Source organism: Erpetoichthys calabaricus, chromosome 10 (assembly GCF_900747795.2).
Source record: "Erpetoichthys calabaricus chromosome 10, fErpCal1.3, whole genome shotgun sequence".
Lineage (NCBI taxonomy): Eukaryota > Metazoa > Chordata > Cladistia > Polypteriformes > Polypteridae > Erpetoichthys > Erpetoichthys calabaricus.
This window is the reverse complement of record NC_041403.2, coordinates 92,547,287-92,566,160: the sequence shown is the minus strand read 5'-3', so window position 1 is coordinate 92,566,160 and position 18,874 is coordinate 92,547,287. Positions and strand designations below refer to the sequence as shown.

Sequence of the window (18,874 nt, the reverse complement as noted above, 5' to 3'; positions counted from 1 at the left end):
ACAAATACAAATGTTCATATTTAAACATTACTTTAGACATGCACTGACTTGCTCTGTTATGTTTATATATTCCTTTTTCTTAAATTGAATTATTGAATTATTGAGTAATGGATTGGTGTGCACTGGCATGAATGTGTAAAAACATGTATGCACACACTGCATTAACTTTTATGACTTTTGTTGATTGAAAACTAACATCATATTCTGTAATTTGGGTCAATCCAATTATACCTTTGTATTTTAATGTGTGAAAGGTTTACACATCATCCTTTTTTTCTGGGGGATTGTAATTGTCATGCAACTTGAGGACACAATTTTGTTTTTGGTACTGGATGCATAAGCAAGAGAAGTTTGGTTTAAAAATTAACAGTGCAAAATAAAAACAAATCCAAAACCCAAACATACTGCTGGATTTGAACCAAAGCCGTCTACCTAATCACAAAAGTCCCTTGACGTGCTTGCTCTGCAAAAAGGAAGAAGCAAACCTGTAACCCCATCAAGAGGCAAATTGACAAATTTAAATCTTTAACCTTGAATAAAGCAGGTTGAATTAATGAGATAGAATGTGCATGAATTTCAGGGATATTTATTTTGCACTGCTTTTGATACATTTTGGAAAGATTCCTGAATTACAGGAGATTCTGCTTGGAATGGTTGCCAGTGCTTTGCTATCTTGAACTGGTCTAAGCGGGTAAAAAAAAAAAATCATTGATGGAAAAATGTAATTCACGATTTCATACCTTTTGTGCAAAGTGCTTTAATAATTGTTTAAAATGGTGAATTATCCTGATCAGATGGACAATTTCCTTCCCCTCCATACTTCAGAATCCGCCATAAAGTTATTGTCATATCATGAAAGTATTAATATTGATTGAAAGTTAAATTATCTTTGTTGTTGTTACAGATGCAGTAGATGAAAGTACCTTGGTGAACAGGCGCCTCCCACAATCCATGAAAATCGTTCATGAAATAATGTACAAGGTTGAAGTGTTGTATGTTCTCTGTGTTTTGCTAATGGGTCGCCAGAGAAACCAGGTGTGTTAAATGAAGGTTTTTTGTTTTAGTACTTGTGCACATATTTAACATATATATAATATGCACACAAATATATGCACACAAATATTTATTTATTTTCATTCCTTATTAGTGCACCACACTACCTCAATATGCAGAGGAGATTCTGTAGGCAGGTAAATGTAGAAATCCATCTGAAGACTTAACTCTTTCTCCTTTTTAAACAATACTGAATAAAAAGCCTACAAAACTACTGTTGCACTACTATGTTGGTCAGTTTTGAAATCCACTCTATAGGGTCCCAAGTTGTTTTAATTCCTACCTGTGGAGAAACTACAGTCTACACGCCAGCAGAGAGCAGTCCTCCATTTTAATGGAAACATGACTCTTGTCTAGATCAGGGGTGGGCAAATTCATTCCTGGAGGGCCGCAGTGGCTGCAGGTTTTTGTTCCAACCCAGTTGTTTAATAAGAAGCACTTATTGCTCTAGAAACACTTCTGCTTCATTTTTAGTTATCTCCCTCGTTAAGATTTGGAACCCTTATTGCTTATTTAAGTCTTAAACAGCTGCATTCTTGGTTTTTAATTGCTCCTTATTAGCAATAAGATGCAAATGACAAAAGAAACCAGCAGTTATCCATTTTGCTTGTTACCCTTTACACCTGTGTGTATTTATCGTGCACTATTTGGTTTAATTAAATACTTGGAAGGAAAGAGAAGAGAAAAAAGTGAAGGATTGAGAATTACCCATCCGTTTTACACTTCATAGTATTTGGATGATATCCTTAGAATGGAAAAAAAATCTAGGATATGAGAATGACTTGACATAGCAGAGTTAAAGCACTAACAAGCCATGAAATGTAATTAATGGCTAGGATTGTTTTCTAATTAAGCAACTGAGTTGGAACAAAAACCCGCAGCCACTGCGGCCCTCCAGGAATGAATTTGCCCACCCCTGGTCTAGATAACCATAAATTGGTCCTCATAGTCTCCTCTAGGTATCTTTCTTGATGTCCTCATAACTTCTAAAGTAGGACTTACAAGGTGGATTGTTAGTACAATTTAAAGTACAAAACCCACCATTTAATAGAGCTAAATGTTTAGTATTGTTAGTTAAGCATATATTCACAAACAACAAATATAGTATGCAGTCCAAATGAGCATACACATGGGTGTCAGTGAACCTGACACAAATGTTTAGATGTAAAATATTAATTTTGTTTTTAGAAGCACATAAAATTAAAGATAAGCAGCTTTTCAGTGTTTGCACACACAATATAAACATATAGAGGGTTTCTATTTGACCAAAAAAAAGTCTAAAGCCATCCACCTAACTCTAAGCAGAAAGGCACAGCTTTTAGTGCTCATGTTCTGCTCACTCTTGGCTTTCTTCAGCGCTGTGACCTTCAAAATCAATCAGAAGAGTAATAATAAGCAAATTGTAATCAATGGCCTGGAAACTAGTGCAAATTATATTATGGAACATACACAGTATTTTCAAATACAGGTGTGCAAGTCAGGTGGTACATGAATCACCAACTGCAGTATATATATATATATATATATATATATATATATATATATATATATATATATATATATATATATTTTTTTTTTTTTCCTTCCCTGAAGCCCTAACAGTGTTTTCAGGAAAATAATTGGAAATGCAGCCATATTGTCTTAATGTATGATTTTCATTTAAGCTGCATTTGTTTTCTTAAATTTATGCAGGTTTTTTTTGCACTAACTTAGTGAATGTATTTAGAGATGGACAGTTCTCTTTTCCAAGAGGAGAAAAGAGCCTAGTAATATTTTTGGTGTTCAAATATAATGTCCCAAAGAGTTGCACAAAGCTTTATCCAAGATTCTAGAACGAGGAGCCTTTTCGTTTTTGTATTCAGAATATAACATCATCAATCTACACTGTAGAAGATGCAGTTAATCTTACTTTAAAGAGTTAGTGAAACAATTTGATAATGTACTGATGACAAAACTGGCACCAAGTGGAATATTTGAAAGAGCTAGAGAAATGTTTTTGATTTACTGTACTTAATCTTGTATGTAGGAGAGAGTTTAAAGTTATTTCTTGGATATAGTATTTAGTAATAAATACAGTATATCCATCTGTTATAAATTGTTTGCCTTTTAAATAAATTCATGATATCTTATAAGAGAAAATTATTCCACTTTCTGAATTATTTGTGTTATTGCTTATCTTTATATGTTTTCATTAGTTCTGTTTCTGTTATCTGTAAATCCTAAAATTGATAACAAAAGTAGAATTTTTTGCTTCAAGTTGGCAAAAAAATTCTCCCTTTTTTTAAGCAGCTAGTTTTTGACCTGTGATCTTTTATTGATCCTTGTAAAAGTGATGTCACATTAAGCGACTTCTAGTCATGGGGTATGTCAGAATTACCCATTGTAGTTGCTGATTTCATTGGTTGGCCATGTTGATTTAAATGACTGATGGAGCTGTTCTGTATGATGGGTTAAAAGCTACAGAGAGTTCAACTGCAATCTCTTAACAAATCTCTTAACACTCTCCTTAATTTTTCAATTCTGTTGTGTTACATAAAACATGAGACATCAGACTGATGAGCTTCTCCTCTGTTTGTGAGGTCTAAAGCCCACATGTTTCATATTCCCCATCACTGCATTATATGCATTGTATTTCCAAATGAGTATTCGTTGGTTGTCAGCTCTCACGCACACAGAGCACTTGCCCTAACAAATAACAACAAAATCCAACCTGTTAGATTTTATCTGAGCAAGTTGAAGACTAGTTGGAGTAAGTTTCTGGGTATGTCAGACCATGCAAATGGCTTTGTAGAAGTGTGTTCTCTCTAACTCACAAAGATTATGTAAATGAAGGCAACAACTGGAAACGTTATGTAATGTGACATAGCCTCAAAGCTTTTCTAAATTGTTTCTAGTTGTTCTGCACTATCAAAGTGACTGTAATGCAGTTTAGCACTGAAACCTCAAAAGATTCCTCCCTTACACCTTCCAAATTTGGGCTTATTGTGAGTCATAGGTGATTTTTATTAAGCTGTGCCATCTTCAGATGCTTATTACATTCAAGGACTGCCTTTCGGTTTCTTATTTTTCCTCTTCACTAAACAGAATTTTTTTTGCACAACCAAACTCTCTTATAGTTCATTAGATACCTGTGCCATTCAGAGAATTTTATGAATTAAACATACAAGCATGTATGCAGTCGAGCATGGTGCAGAAAAAAAATATTAATCGCCTACATACAATAATTGTGTATTTGCATGTATTTTTTTTTGTTCTTTATTTCGCCTTTTACAATTTCTTGTATTAGGAATTTGTTAGTTTTCGCATACCCCTTGGGGTCAGAGCGCAGGGTCAGCCGTTGTACAGCGCCCCTGGAGCACTTACAGGTTAAGGGTCTTGCTCAAGGACCCAGCAGAGTAGGATCTCTTTTGGCAACCTTCTGGATACCAGCACAGATCCTTAGCCTCAGAGCCACCATGATTTTGTTTGTAAGGGATATTAAACATATTCATTAAATTACATTTGACCTTATCATGCCAGAATTGTGTATGTTCTTTTAAACTGGCCCTACATGACATTACTGTGCCCTTTAGTAGACCCAAACAGTGGAAGTCTGCTCGTCTACACATGGAGTTTGTTCTTAAAATAGTTAATGTAGTGAGGGAAGGTTAATTCATTAACTGCACAGCAAGAACTAGATTACCTATGATAAAATCTCTGGACTGATCCTTTTTCCCTTGGGTAACTGGTAACACTAAAACCCTTAGATAGATAGATAGATAGATAGATAGATAGATAGATAGATACTTTATTAATCCCAATGGGAAATTCACATTAATGTAATGTTGTAGAATGGAGTACTGTACATGCTTTAACTTGCAAAAAGGAGCACATAAATCTGAAATAATCAATTTTGGGGCTAGAATTAAAATGTAAAATTATACTTAAGTTTTAATATTTAAAATCTAATTAGTTTTTGTGATCAAATATTGAAGTTCTAATAACAATAATGAGCAATAGAAATAACACCAACAAGACATATAATTCTTGCAACTTGCTGACACCATATCCATATGATGCACGTCAGTCCAATTTCTTAATGCCTTAGTGGTGTATGTCTCTCTTAAAATCTTTTTTAAAAAACAAAACAGCTTAATCTACTAAAACTATGCAATGGTATCATCTGCATACTGTCTTTAATACTCTTTATAAAGTCATATTATAAGAAGTGTTGTTTATTTTTTTGTATTAACATCCTTTATTATTGGAATATGTAGACAAAGCCATCCATGTTTTTCAGTTTATGCACACTTCACGATTTAAAAAAAAAACAAACTTTTAATATATGTTTAGTAAAGATTTTAATATTAAACATTTATATTAATCTTATCTGAGTTATGCATCGATTAGTAAATTAATCCTTTCTTACTAAATAAATTGTTTATAAATAGTAGTTTTTAGTTGAGCTTTAAACATACATAATAGTATAGCATGCATCAATATTTTAATCTCTGGCTCTGTTATGTTCATTGACAATACTAGTTAGTTTTTGTGTATGAACTTCAGATTTTTATATTTAAAAGCAAAGAATGCTGTACACATGTAGAAATAACCAAAGTTTCATACACCATTAATTAGTTTATGACATTATAGCTTGTAAATTTATGCACCTGACAATCTTGTGAGCTGTACTATATTTGTAAAAGCAAATTGCATAATCATTGCATACAGTTCCTTTGCTATTATGTAATTTTTTGGTTTATTTCTTATAGGTGCACAAAATGCTTGCTGAGTTTAAGCTTATTCCTGGCCTGAATAGTCTTTTTGAAAAGCTTATCTGGAGAAAACAGACAAACCATGTCTTGCATGGACAAAATCAAAGCTGTGATTGCAGTCCGGTAAGAGCCAAGTCTTAAAAGTTTGCAAAAAAAAAAAAAAAAAAACCACACAACTCATGATCAAATGTGACTAATGTATGTGTTATATCTTTGTCTACTGTTAGTGTTCTGCTATACCAGTCAACTATCTCTATTCTTAATATGGGAATTGATTTAAGCTTCTCTTGAAAAAGTGTGCTACATTTATCTATATCCATCCATCCATCCATTTTCCAACCCGCTGAATCCGAACACAGGGTCACGGGGGTCTGCTGGAGCCAATCTCAGCCAACATAGGGCACAAGGCAGGAACCAATCACAGGCAGGGTGCCAACCCACCACAGATTTATCTATATCTGTAGCTAGAAATCCACAAAGAGAGGTGGTGAGTCACATTATCTTAAAATAGTTTTTTATTCCTAATCTTTCAACCCCTACTAGGAGTCATCATCAGAGGAAAATGATTAGACATGCAGGAGTCAAAGGCAAATGAGGAAGGGGCCAGGGTGTGGAGTAATACCCTCCGAACCCCATCTTATGAATCCTCCCCCTCCTTACTCACTATATATTGCCTTTGAGTCCTGTATGTCTAATCATTTTTCTCTGATGATGAGTCCTGGGAGGGATTGAAAGCCTAAGTAACTCATCTTCTCCCTTTGTGGATTTCTAGCTACAAACATGCAAACCATTTCACAGACCTTTGCTTCTATATACACTGTATATATTTCACCTGCTTTTTATTAGTTGATTTCTGCTTAATAGATAGAACCTAAAAATGTCAAATTCTGCAAAGAATTTTTAACACGTTTTATTCTCTTGATAAACATGAAAGATGGATTGAAGTGATGTGAAAGCTTCAGCCAATCTCTAAAGACAAAAAACATGCTTAGTGAAAGTCTTGGTTTTTGAGTATTCCAGACTTCTTTCTGTTAAATTATTTTATATCCATATTTAATACCAGAAATGACTGAATATTGAATTTAATAAGCACTTCATATTGCTGATGTTTCTTTCAAGCATATCGAAAGATCCAGTATGTTGTATGAATTCTTGAAACATACTAAGAAAGTTAGAAAATGGTTAATAGTTATCTTATACTCTTTTCGGCACTGTTCTGTTGTACATGTCTCTAAATTAAAACAGTACAGAAGTATGAATATGTAAAGAAAAAGCTATAACATGTCAAAACTCATCAGTCAATATATGACCAGAGAGCATTGCTATTCTATTGATGTACAGTAAGTATCTATCTATCTATCTATCTATCTATCTATTGTATGCATTTTGTACTATGGTCTCTTTTATGGCAAAATGCCTGCCTAACTGATAACTTTTGATTATAGCTATCCTTGCTTCCTTATAACCCTGAGATCTCAGGATCTGCCTACTAAAATGTGTCCTTTATCAGTGATTGATTTCTTCTTTGTTATCAGTAAAGGTGTCATTGTAGTTATTGTTTACATCCCTCCTCAGGCGAACATGGAAATAGCGGGTGACATCATCCATTCTGCTGTTGCTAAATTACACACACAGCACCCTGAGGTGCTTGTGCTAATCCCTGGAGATTTTAAACCATGTGACGCTGGACAAAACATTACCTGCCTTCTCCCAGTATGTGGATTGTAACACCCAGGGAAATAGGACTATTGACCTACTGTATGCAAACGTTAAAGACGCATACAGCGCCACCGTGCTGCCTGCGCTTGGGAAAGCAGATCATAACATGATTCTGCTTCAGCCTCACTACAAACCAAGAGTGAGGGTCCTACCTACAACCACACGTTCATTCAGGAAGTGGTCCCCTGAGGCTGGAACTACGGACTGTGATATCCTGCAGGGATCATATAGTGAGAACATTGAGGAGGTTGTTGACTACACTACTGACTACATCAGCTTCTGTATGGACATTGTAGTTCCAGTAAGAACTGTACGCTGCTATGCTAACAACAAGCCATGGATTACAGGTGACATCAAGGGCCTTTTGAACCAGAAGAAAAGGGCTTTTAAAGGTGGTGATCAGCATGAGCTCAAGCGTTTGCTGAAGGAACTAGGGAATCCATTCCAGCCCGGGATTCCCGGACATTTTTCATTCCCGGGCTGCTGTAATTCCCGGGAAAACGGGGACGGCCAAGCTCGCATATATAGCGTGTAAAAGTGTAAAAATCGATAAAGAAATAACAGAGTTACAGTTGAAAATAATTAAGGTGGCGCCATTCCTGCAGCTTGCACTTCATCAGACAACAGCTTTGAACAGCAACTTGAAATTGCAATGCGTCAGTCTGTTGCATCCGCATTATCTGTGCCAAGAAACTTGCCATCACAGAATGATGACAAGAAATTGGATGCATCAGTAAAAGCTGAAATGGCTGTGTTTTAGAGCAACGGCAAGCGCGGGCGTTGTTTAGAACCGCCACGCCCTTGACCCTCTGTCAGTTCGCATACCAGGAGAAGGTGGGAGCAGAGGATGCCATCATCAATATGCTACACCGATCCCTCTCCCACTTAGAGAGGCAGTGGTGCAGTAAGAATTATGTTTCTGAACTTCTCTAGCGCCTTCAACACCATTCAACCTCTGCTCCTTAGGGACAAGCTGACAGAAATGGGTGTAGATTCGTACCTAGTGGCATGGATCGTGGACTGTCTTACAGACAGACCTCAGTATGTGTGTCTCGGGAACTGCAGGTCTGACATTGTGGTCAGCAACACAGGAGCGCTGCAAGGGACTGTACTTTCTCCGGTCCTGTTCAGCCGATATACATTGGACTTCCAATACAACTCTGAGTCCTGCCACGTGCAAAAGTTCGCTGACAACACTGCTATTGTGGGCTGCATCAGGAGTGGGCAGGAGGAGGAGGAGTATAGGAACCTAATCAAGGACTTTGTTGAATGGTGCAACTCAAACCACCTACAACTGAACACCAGCAAAACCAAGGAGCTGGTGGTGGATTTTAGGAGGACCAGGCCCCTCCTGGACTCCGTGATTATCAGAGGTGACTGTGTGCAAAGGGTGCAGTCCTATAAATACCTGGGAGTGCAGCTGGATGATAAACTGGACTAGACTGCCAATACTGATGCTCTGTGCAAGAGAGGACAGAGCCGACTATACTTCCTTAGAAGGCTGGCATCCTTCAACATCTGCAATAAGATGCTGCAGATGTTCTATCAGACAGTTGTGGCGAGTGCCCTCTTCTACACAGTGGTGTGCTGGGGAGGCAGCATAAAGAAGGACGCCTCACGCCTGGACAAACTAGTGAGGAAGGCAGACTCTATTGTAGGCACGGAGCTGGACAGTTTGACATCCGTGGCAGAGTGACGGGCGCTGAGCAGGCTCCTGTCAATCATGGAGAATCCACTGCATCCACTAAACAGTATCATCTCCAGACAGAGGAGCAGCTTCAGCGACAGACTGCTGTCAGTGTCCTGCTCCACTGACAGACTGAGGAGATCGTTCCTCCCCCACACTATGCGAATCATCAGTTCCACCCGGGGGGGGTAAACGTTAACATTATTCAAAGTTATTGTCTGTTTTACCTGCATTTTTATCAGTCTTTAATTTGTTTTTTTTTTATCAGTGAATTTCCCCTTGGGATAAATAATCTATCTCTATCTCTCTCTCTATCTGTTTTTACTAGTAAATATTTAAAAATGTCACCTTGTCAACTTTGAAATGATGCATTTGTTGCCCTTTCATACGTGTTTGGTTGCGTTGAAAATAAGAATGTTTTATTTTTGTTGAATGTATGAATTTTGAATTGTTTTTATTTTAAATATCAAAAGAAAAAAGTTTTTGTATCAAAATACTTATGTATATATAATTATCCAGATTCATTGTGATATTTCTGTGCTTAAAAAAACAACCTATGGCTGAGATATATAGGTGATTATATAAAGTTTAGAAAGGGGTCATCCCTCTCTTTGGCCTGTGCACTGGTTCCTCATTATTACCTCCGGTATACCCAAATTGTTGATATAGTTTTATGTGTAATCAACTGAAGGACTGGTTTTCACCTTCCACCGCCCTGGGTGTACAGTGTCGTTAGTGTGTATTTTATATATTGAGAAGTAATGTCTTCAATGTATATTTTTATATTTGCATTCTTGAACAAAAATGCATTTTTTCTTATTTTTAATAGTTCTAATTTTGTCTTATGCCAGGATATTTCCTTAAAAATTCAGTTCCTTAGACTGCTTCAGAGCTTCAGTGACCATCATGAGTAAGTAATGTAACATATGCCACTGGTGCAAATAGCTACCAGATTTTTAATTCAAGTTTAGAAATAAAAGAGTGATGTCTGTTTGTCACAACTCATTCCCATATTTATCATAAGATGATTTTTGTTTTAGGTCGGTCTACATGTAGGTGTTTTAGTCAATAAGTTCTAAGACTAGCTGAGTTGTGGTTGTTCGATTGCAGGCCTTTGGTGCTTGCATGATGCATGTTATAATGTAATAACATTGTTTTTTGTAGTACAAAGCATTTAGCCGCATGCTGAAAAGATATTTAATGAGGTTGAAAGAAAGATGTGTAAAGTAGAAGCATATTTGCTAAATGAGAAAAGTTTACTTTTGAACAACTGGCTAACATCTGATTTTTGCCCTCTTGGCATATTTCTATCTGAAACACCATAGATTTTAGAGCAAGCACATGGTGACAAGCCTCATTTCATGTGAAACCTCTTGTACAGTTCTTATGACATAAACATTTGACTTGTTGAGATACTGATTTGTGGCTACTTTGAGTGTGCAATGCAAGTACAGTCATGTGTTGACTTTGCAGTTCCATGTGGGACTGGCCATTTGACCCGTTTGTCAAATTAGCTGTATGGTAGTTACAAATTGTACAGGTCACTGTAAGTGAGGCTCTGTGGATCTGGTGTGGGTCACCGGTAGGTTTACTTTAACTGCTGGTATGGGCTATTGTCCGCATGTCGTTGTAAGGCAATATTTTTCAACCCACTGCATTGCTGTTTTTACTTCATGAGTGGGTCACCGTGGATCATCTAAGCTATCAGCAGCATGGCACTGTATGTTTCCCCTTTATAAATGTGCTTGCTTCACCAAGGAGTACCCCTGATATTGCTTGTTTCACCAAGTGGTTGGTTTGCAATACCTGCTACTGGGTCAATTAAGTTAAATAAAGCAAAACTGGGGCATGGGACCATAAATGTTGAGAAACACTATTGTAAAGAAGGCTATGTAGACTGAGTGCCAAAGAATTAGCCACATCGAGCAGCACCAATTAAAGCAAACCTTAAAGGGCCCTCCAAGAGTCAGAAAATATTTGCAATGGTGTGAAATAGTAATAATAATCATCATGAAGGATTTAACACTGCAGCTGGTTTTGGCAGTTTCTAGAACATTATTACCCTATTTTTTTTTCCTATGGCTCTTAGCAATAAGTACACATTGCCTCAGTTTGGTCCACCATAAATCAGCAAATGACTGTATTATATTCAGTTATACTGCGTACAGTGTCATGCAAAAATTTGTGCGCCCTTGTTTAAAATGTCTGTTATTGTAAATAGTTAAGTGAGCATAAGATGAACTAATCACCAAAAGGCATAAAGTTAAACATTTTTTAATATTTTAAACAAGATTATATTTTTATTTCCATCATTCACAGGTACAAAATGCCAAAAAAAATGAAAAGGGCCTGAAGAAAAGTTTGGGCACCTGACATAGTCAATACTTACTTGCCAAAGGGGGTGTTATTATCACAGCTTGTAAACACTTTTTGTATCCAATTGCCACTGACTGCAACACAAACCCAAAGCATGATCTTAATAGTTGGTGAGGTGTTCTCTTCCTGGAATTCAGCATCCTTTTTTCTCCAATCATATCTTTGCACATTGAGGCCAAAAATTTCTATATTGACTTCATCAGTCCACAGGACTTGTTTCCAGAATGCATCAGGCTTGTTCAGATGTTGTTTTGCAAATGTCAGGTGCTGAATTTTGTGGCTACGACGCAGGAAAGGTTTTCTTCTGCTGACTCTACCATAAAAGTCCTGTGTTGCTGCACCACAGAGTGGTGCAAAACCACTCCAAAGTCTGCTAAATCTTCCTAATAATAAATATAGCAAATTTTCTCAATACTCAAAATGCTACCACACAGGGAGGACCTGGGGTGTGAACACATAATCTCTATACCATGTGGCAGCTGCAGTACCACTGCACCACCTGAAGTTCTTTTGCAGTCACACTGGGGGTTTTATTTGCCTTTCTAGCAATCCAATGAGCAGTTCTTTCAGAAATTTTTCTTGGTCTGCCAGACCTCAACCTGACCTCCACTGTTTCTGTCAACTGCCATTTCTTAATACAGTATCATTACACACTGAGGAAACAGCTACTTGCTATCTTCTTGAAGCCTTCTCCTGCTTTGTGAGCATCAGTCCTTTTATTTTTCAAAGTGCTAGCTGATTGTTGGGACAAGGTTTGAGGAGTCAGAGAATGTATTCAACTTTGCAATTTGCATCACCTGGGATTTCCTAATGATGATCAAGCCATATCTCTAATGAGCTAATGAATGGCTGAGACCTCAAATATCTTGGGGTGCCCAACTTTTGCATGGTGCTCCATTTCTTTTTTCACTGTGCAATTGTACATAACAAAAGCAATACACTAATTTTGCATAAAATTCTGAAAAGAAATGCCATCTTTAACTTTATGCCTTTTGGTGATCAGCTCATCTTCTGCTCACTTAACTATTCACAGTAACAGACATTTTAAGTGCCCAAATTACAGTTTGCATGCCACTGTAATGGTAATATTGGTCAGTACAATTAGTGCTGTCAAAGGAGCCATTTTGTGGCAACAGAGAGAAGCTACCAGCTGTAGTCAATCATGATCACAAACAGGCAGGTAAGAGGCAACCATTTAAAGCTCATTTTCCACCTTTAAGCACCACTTAATAATCAAATTGTGTGTGTGTGTATATATATATATATATATATATATATATATATATATATATATATATATATATAATATATATATATATATATATATAAATATATATATATATATATATATAAATATATATATATATATATATATAAAGATATATATATATATATATATATATATATATATATATATATATATATATATATATATATATATATATATATATATAAAAGATATAGATGTGTGCTTAATTCTGACCCTGTGATGGTTTCATATTATCCTCAATAAATGAAAACTTGTGGACATTTTCTTTTTATAGTAAATGTATATGTATCTAAAAACATAAAATTGGGTAGTGACTTAAATTTGAGGTGTTTCATTGTCACACCTTAGAAAACCCACAGCTAAACAAATATATTTTAGCAAGGGCTTGTAAAATTGAAAAGCAATTTGGTGTTTCATTTTTCATTTGTACTCATAAAGATCTTCAATTTTTTTTGGTTCTGTGTGCTACTGTTTGTGATGTATAGTAGTTTGTATACCAGAATCATGTTTACTTTATAGCTCTCCAACTTCTTACTGGAGATTTCTTTTTATTTAATAGAATCCTATTGCTTTTCATTTTTTTTTTTTATTTATTTATTTATTTTTACTAATAAAATATACAATTTAGTAATGCATGTTGGTTTCCTACCATTATTATATATTTTAATTTTTCCCTTGAATGACTCCTCAAAATTAGCCCTATTGAACATTTTTTCATCAAGTAGAAATTGATTCTATGAAAGGCAAAAAAAAAATCCTGGTACATTTGTAAAATGTGTTTTTTGTGTGTGTGTGTGTGTTTTTTTATATATATATATATATATATATATATATATATATATAAAATTATTTTTTTTTTTTTAAATTTTATTTACCACTGCTGGATTTCTGTGTAGACCATCTAAGGAAATTGGCGTCACCTTCACACACTTATTGTATCCGTAAATATGTAGCCTTCCAATCAGTGCTTTATAAAGAGAGACATGTTTATAAAATTGACTAATAAAGTAAACTGTTACTTTTCTCCTCAGAAACAAGTACCTTCTGTTAAACAGGCAGGAGCTCAATGAGCTTAGTGCAATATCTGTGAAAGCCAATATCCCCGAGGTTGAGGCTCTTGTGAACACAGATAGGTGAGACATATTTCTATCTTTTAGGTTAATGCCGAATACATTTAAAAAATTTTTAGTTTAACTTCCATGAACCATTTTACAAATACCTTCCACTTTATAAACCAAATTTTTTTTTTGTAATTTCTAGTTTGATCATTACCAATTATTTTAAAAAGTGTCTTGTTTTACCACATACCACATAATTTGTTTTATGTTTCATGTTTACCTAAACAGGAATCTGGTATGCGAAGGGAAAAAAAGGCCTTTTAACACGTTTGCTAACTGTAATGAAACGAGAACCTGTGGATTCTTCATTCAGGTAGGAGCTCCTCTTTCAGGTGGTGTAAACTGTGAAATATTTTTTGTCATTTCAAGAACCACACTTTAACTACTTTTGAAAAACTTAGTTTGTGATTGCATTCAAAGTGCAACTATTCTTGGGGAAGATTAACCCTGGCTTGTAGACCACACTTTTCTTTTAGAATTCAATGTGTTAAGTTGCTTTTCATATCTTGTTAATTAAATGAGAAAAAGAAATTTATATATTTAATTAATTCCTTGACTGTTCATGATCAATCGTGGAACATAGGGATAGTTTTAAAAATCAGTGTAGCAAAACGCATTCCAATTCTTATTATTTGAAAAGGTGGTAGGTTACTACCTAACAAACTTACCACTCTTTACAAATTTGTGATACTTGTATCTGACAAATATTAGCTCTTAAGTGCTTACTGCATATTCAGTGTTGGTATTTTAATCTGGCTTTCCCCAAATATGCGATGGGTACTTTCCCCAAACTGCACCAAGGAGAAAATCGAGAGGAGCTACGAGTAATATGCTTAGTGGAAACTGACAGCAAATCATTCTGTAATGAAAGAGTAGGTATACATTTAAAAAATCAAAAGAAAATACTGATTGGTTAGAAGACTTCTAGATCACTGGGGTGTAATGTGCAGATTTGAATTTACCGTATATTTGATTTTAAATTTGAATATTCAAAATTGAATGGAAGATTTCACATCTCTCCTATCGGCTTTCTGTTACTCCAGATGCCACTATGTGACTTAGGCTTGAAGGGCAATACCATGTTCCTCCTGCTACAAGAGCTACGACCTTAGTTCAAGTGGATACACCACTTGTTGCATTCACAATTGATGGGCTGCCTTTTTGATCAGGAGCATAAGTGCATCACTCCTGATGAAGTTCCGCAGCATGCAGAGGTAGATTTGTTCACATATCAGTAATAATTAAAAGGGAATAACGAAGTTCATTCAGTTGCACTGTATGCATGTGTGAAATGATCAAAGAGAAGATGGCTAACAATTTGTTTACAACAGATTGGCTCTCTCAATACATCCATATTCTTTAAAACAAAATCCCAAATATCTTGAAGAAACAACAAATGACAAACTGTAACACCAGTGATGTTTTGTTTTCATCTGTTTGCTTTTTCTCTACATAAGGTACTATATATGATTATATTGTGCCACAAGAAAACTTTGTTTAAAAAAAGAAGAGGAAATGACACAGAAATCAATGTTCATCTTAATGTTAATTCATTCAGATTGTTTGATGGAGTTGGATTAGTTCAAATGTATACAATTGCAGAAGGGCAGATCTTGACTCAATGCATCTCCACCAAATCTCTTAAATGTTTTTGTAATCAAATTTTAATTATAAAAATATTAGAGTAATAAAGTAATCAAATCAAAATTTAATCATGGAGACATCATGAAATAAGAATAACCTGTTTATAGCCCCAGCACTTTTTGTAATGATATGATGTGATAAACAGTAGCATGACACAAAAGATGCATAATGCATTCAAAGGCAATCACATTTAATTTGCTGCATGTTCATTTCAGTAGTTTTTATTTCAGTCATGTATTACAATTAAGGTTTTGTTTATTTTTTGTTTATTGGAATACCTTCTGTTAAGAGACTTTAGAGTCAGTATAGATTTATTCTTAACATTTGTACAAAACATTTCAGTGTAGAATGCTTGAAGTTAACATTTTATTTAAATAACCTATACAGTTCGACTTAATAAAATGGTCTTTTGCTTTCAAGACAAAAAAAAAAATTCTACCAATATTGCTAATTTTTTTTCAATTATAATGCAAGTTCAGAAATAAAAATATGCTTTGTGCATGATTTGAAAGTGTCATAATGTGGGCAATTACTCTTCAGTCTCTTGGTTTCTAAAGCAGACAGATTAGGTGGAATGAGATAATTTGAAGTGATAGATCATTGGCTGCTAATAATAATAATACAAATACTACAAAGCCCTGATATGAGCATGGTATACATTCATGTGGGAACTACAGAATTAAAATTTTATACTAAATAGTTTCTCTTCCTTTGCCCAGATAAAATCACCACTGCGCTATATGCATTGTCCGTTCATTCCAAAACAAAAATGATGTTTCAGACCTGGCCACTTATAAATGTGGCTCATCTATTAATTGCGGATGAATACAGAAGCAGAAGATAGGCCAGTCATATACTAATATCGCTAACCCGTTAGTGGTAGCTCAGTGTCATTTGCATTAGAGTTAATAGGTTTGCTACAAGTAGCCTAATTAATTGCTAAAAAGTAAATGACTAAATAGCAAATTTGGGATGCTTGTCAAGTTTTTGTAAACTGTGATGTGTGCCATAGTCAAAGCATGAAAATATGAGGACAGGTAATGTGCATTCAGTATTTTTCAATGGTTTGGGAACAAATGAAGTGTAGTCTGCAAATGCAAGTGTAAATATAGATTATACAATTGAAGTGAAACTATTACTATTGATAGTTATTTCTAAATGAGACAAGCAAAGTGGTAAATGTCTGATTGTCTGATTTGCATTTAAGATCGCAAAGACAGTTTTTGAAGAAACTCGGCATCTAAAGATTGGTAAAGCATAGATCATATTTCATCATGTTATTATGTAGCTAATGTTTCCTGAATGTACAAATTGCATATGTAAATTCCACAGTAGCATATCCTATACATGCAAAGTGGCATGTTGATAAGTGTAACTTGAAAAGTCATTTTCGAAATCTAGCTTCATCAAAAAGTGATATTGTTTTACCTCTCATAGGAAAGAGCTAACATTAACCTTCAAATACAAGTTGTGTGGCTTTTAGCTCTACAGAAAATTTTTGCAAACCTTTTATTTGTACAAGGCAGAACATGACAGCATGTTGGAATCCTTTGTGTTTGGAATACATGTGTCAAAGCCTTGGGAATATATTGAATTTCATTGAATTAAAAGAAAAAATGTTAGTGCAGTTGCACATTTTAAGAAGTGTATGATTTAATTAAGGTTGTAAAACTTCATAATTTTCATTAGCTGGTGCAAAATAAAATTTGATTTACTGTAGCTACTTGATGATTTTTTTAGCCACAAGATGGCAGCACAAACAAGCAAATTTTGCTTTTATCTAGTCAGTTGAAACCTTTCACTGGTATGATGGCTTTAATTGTTTTTGCCCAAAAGTATTTTTGTTATATAGTGTTTAACTTTTGTCTATTGTATTCCTTCCTAAACATTATACATGTTGTTATTTTGAACACTGTCTTAAAAAACGTTTCTAGTTTCTAAAAGGATTTAAAGTGGTTTGGTGTCACACTTCAGAACCGCTTTTTGGGATTACTTAAACAGTTAAAGCTGCTTACTGTCTTGAAAAAAAATGCTTATTTCGTATTTTATAGTTTAACTTCTTGTGATGCTTTTCTAAGGGTATAATTCTTCTTAATCCTGATTTTTGCTTAAGGCATCCTTTGTTTATAAATTTAAACGTGGTACTAACTCAGTGTAAGAGACTACAGGAATACATTTGATTTAGCTGTGTTTAAATGGGTTGAACTTTTGTTTATCTTTAGGTTCTGGCAGGCAAGAGCAGTGGAGAGCTTTTTGCGTGGTGTAACTTCATATGCTGATCAGATGTTTCTTTTAAAGAGGGGACTTTTAGAGGTAAACATTCAACTTTCTTTCTGTACAAAGTATTAAACATTTGCCTTCATTCAAAGGCTAGTGTCATGGCTTTTCTTGGAATGTCACTCTTTGCTTATAACTGCAGCTGGTGGAAGTAAGTTTTGTAAGATAATTATAAACAAGGTGCTTTGCCTATGATAGAAGTGCAGCCCAGTCTAAACTGATCATGTGACCTTGAAAACTGAGCACAACATAGTATTATAGTACTTAATAAACTTCAAAAACTGTGCTAACCACATACCATAGGAAAATAACTTGTATAAATGAATTAAATTTGATGAGGTTCCTAATTGATTTGTCCTGTCTTTCTCCTTCATCCATTAGCACATTCTTTTTTGCATCATTGACAGTAAATGTAAATCCAGAGATGTTCTACAAAGCTACTTCGATCTCTTAGGTGAACTGATGAAGTTTAACATTGATGCTTTCAAGATATTTAATAAATATGTCAACACAGATGAAAAGGTGAGACAAATAAAAGTATGCCTAGCTTTCAGTATAGTTTTTTGTCAAAAACATACCTTGCTATTTATTTTTGTTTTCTTCTATGTGTTAAAAAGTTTTATTTGTAGTAACACATTTGTTTCGTCTTAGTTTCAGGTTTTTTTAAATCAAATCAACAGCTCACTGGTGGACTCAAATATGTTGGTTCGTTGTATTGTGCTGTCACTTGATAGATTTGAAAGTCAGACAGAAGATGTGAAAGGTAGTAATGTAATCCTATGCATTCAGTCCTCTTTTACCATTGTTTTATTAAATGTATTAATTTTTTATCTCTGTATGAGTATTAGTCTTTTTTTTTTTTTTTGCTCTTTCCTCTTTTGTAACAGTTTTTATTAATGCTGGAACAGATGTTGCTAGAACTGCTAGATGTTCCCACTTCTGTCTAATTATAAATTAACATTATTACTACCATTCT

General features: G+C 34.8%; 1 protein-coding gene across 1 annotated transcript in view; it reads left to right on the top strand.

Annotated features, from left to right (window-relative positions):
* The window catches only part of LOC114659241 (short transient receptor potential channel 4-associated protein-like), a 102,127-nt gene that overhangs the window by 60,484 nt on the left and 22,769 nt on the right, over positions 1-18,874 (top strand). The window contains 9 exon segments of the mRNA XM_028811605.2: positions 905-1,035; positions 5,805-5,930; positions 10,065-10,123; positions 13,891-13,992; positions 14,206-14,221; positions 14,223-14,290; positions 17,844-17,934; positions 18,280-18,420; positions 18,550-18,661. Coding sequence (XP_028667438.1) covers positions 905-1,035; positions 5,805-5,930; positions 10,065-10,123; positions 13,891-13,992; positions 14,206-14,221; positions 14,223-14,290; positions 17,844-17,934; positions 18,280-18,420; positions 18,550-18,661 — 846 coding nt within the window.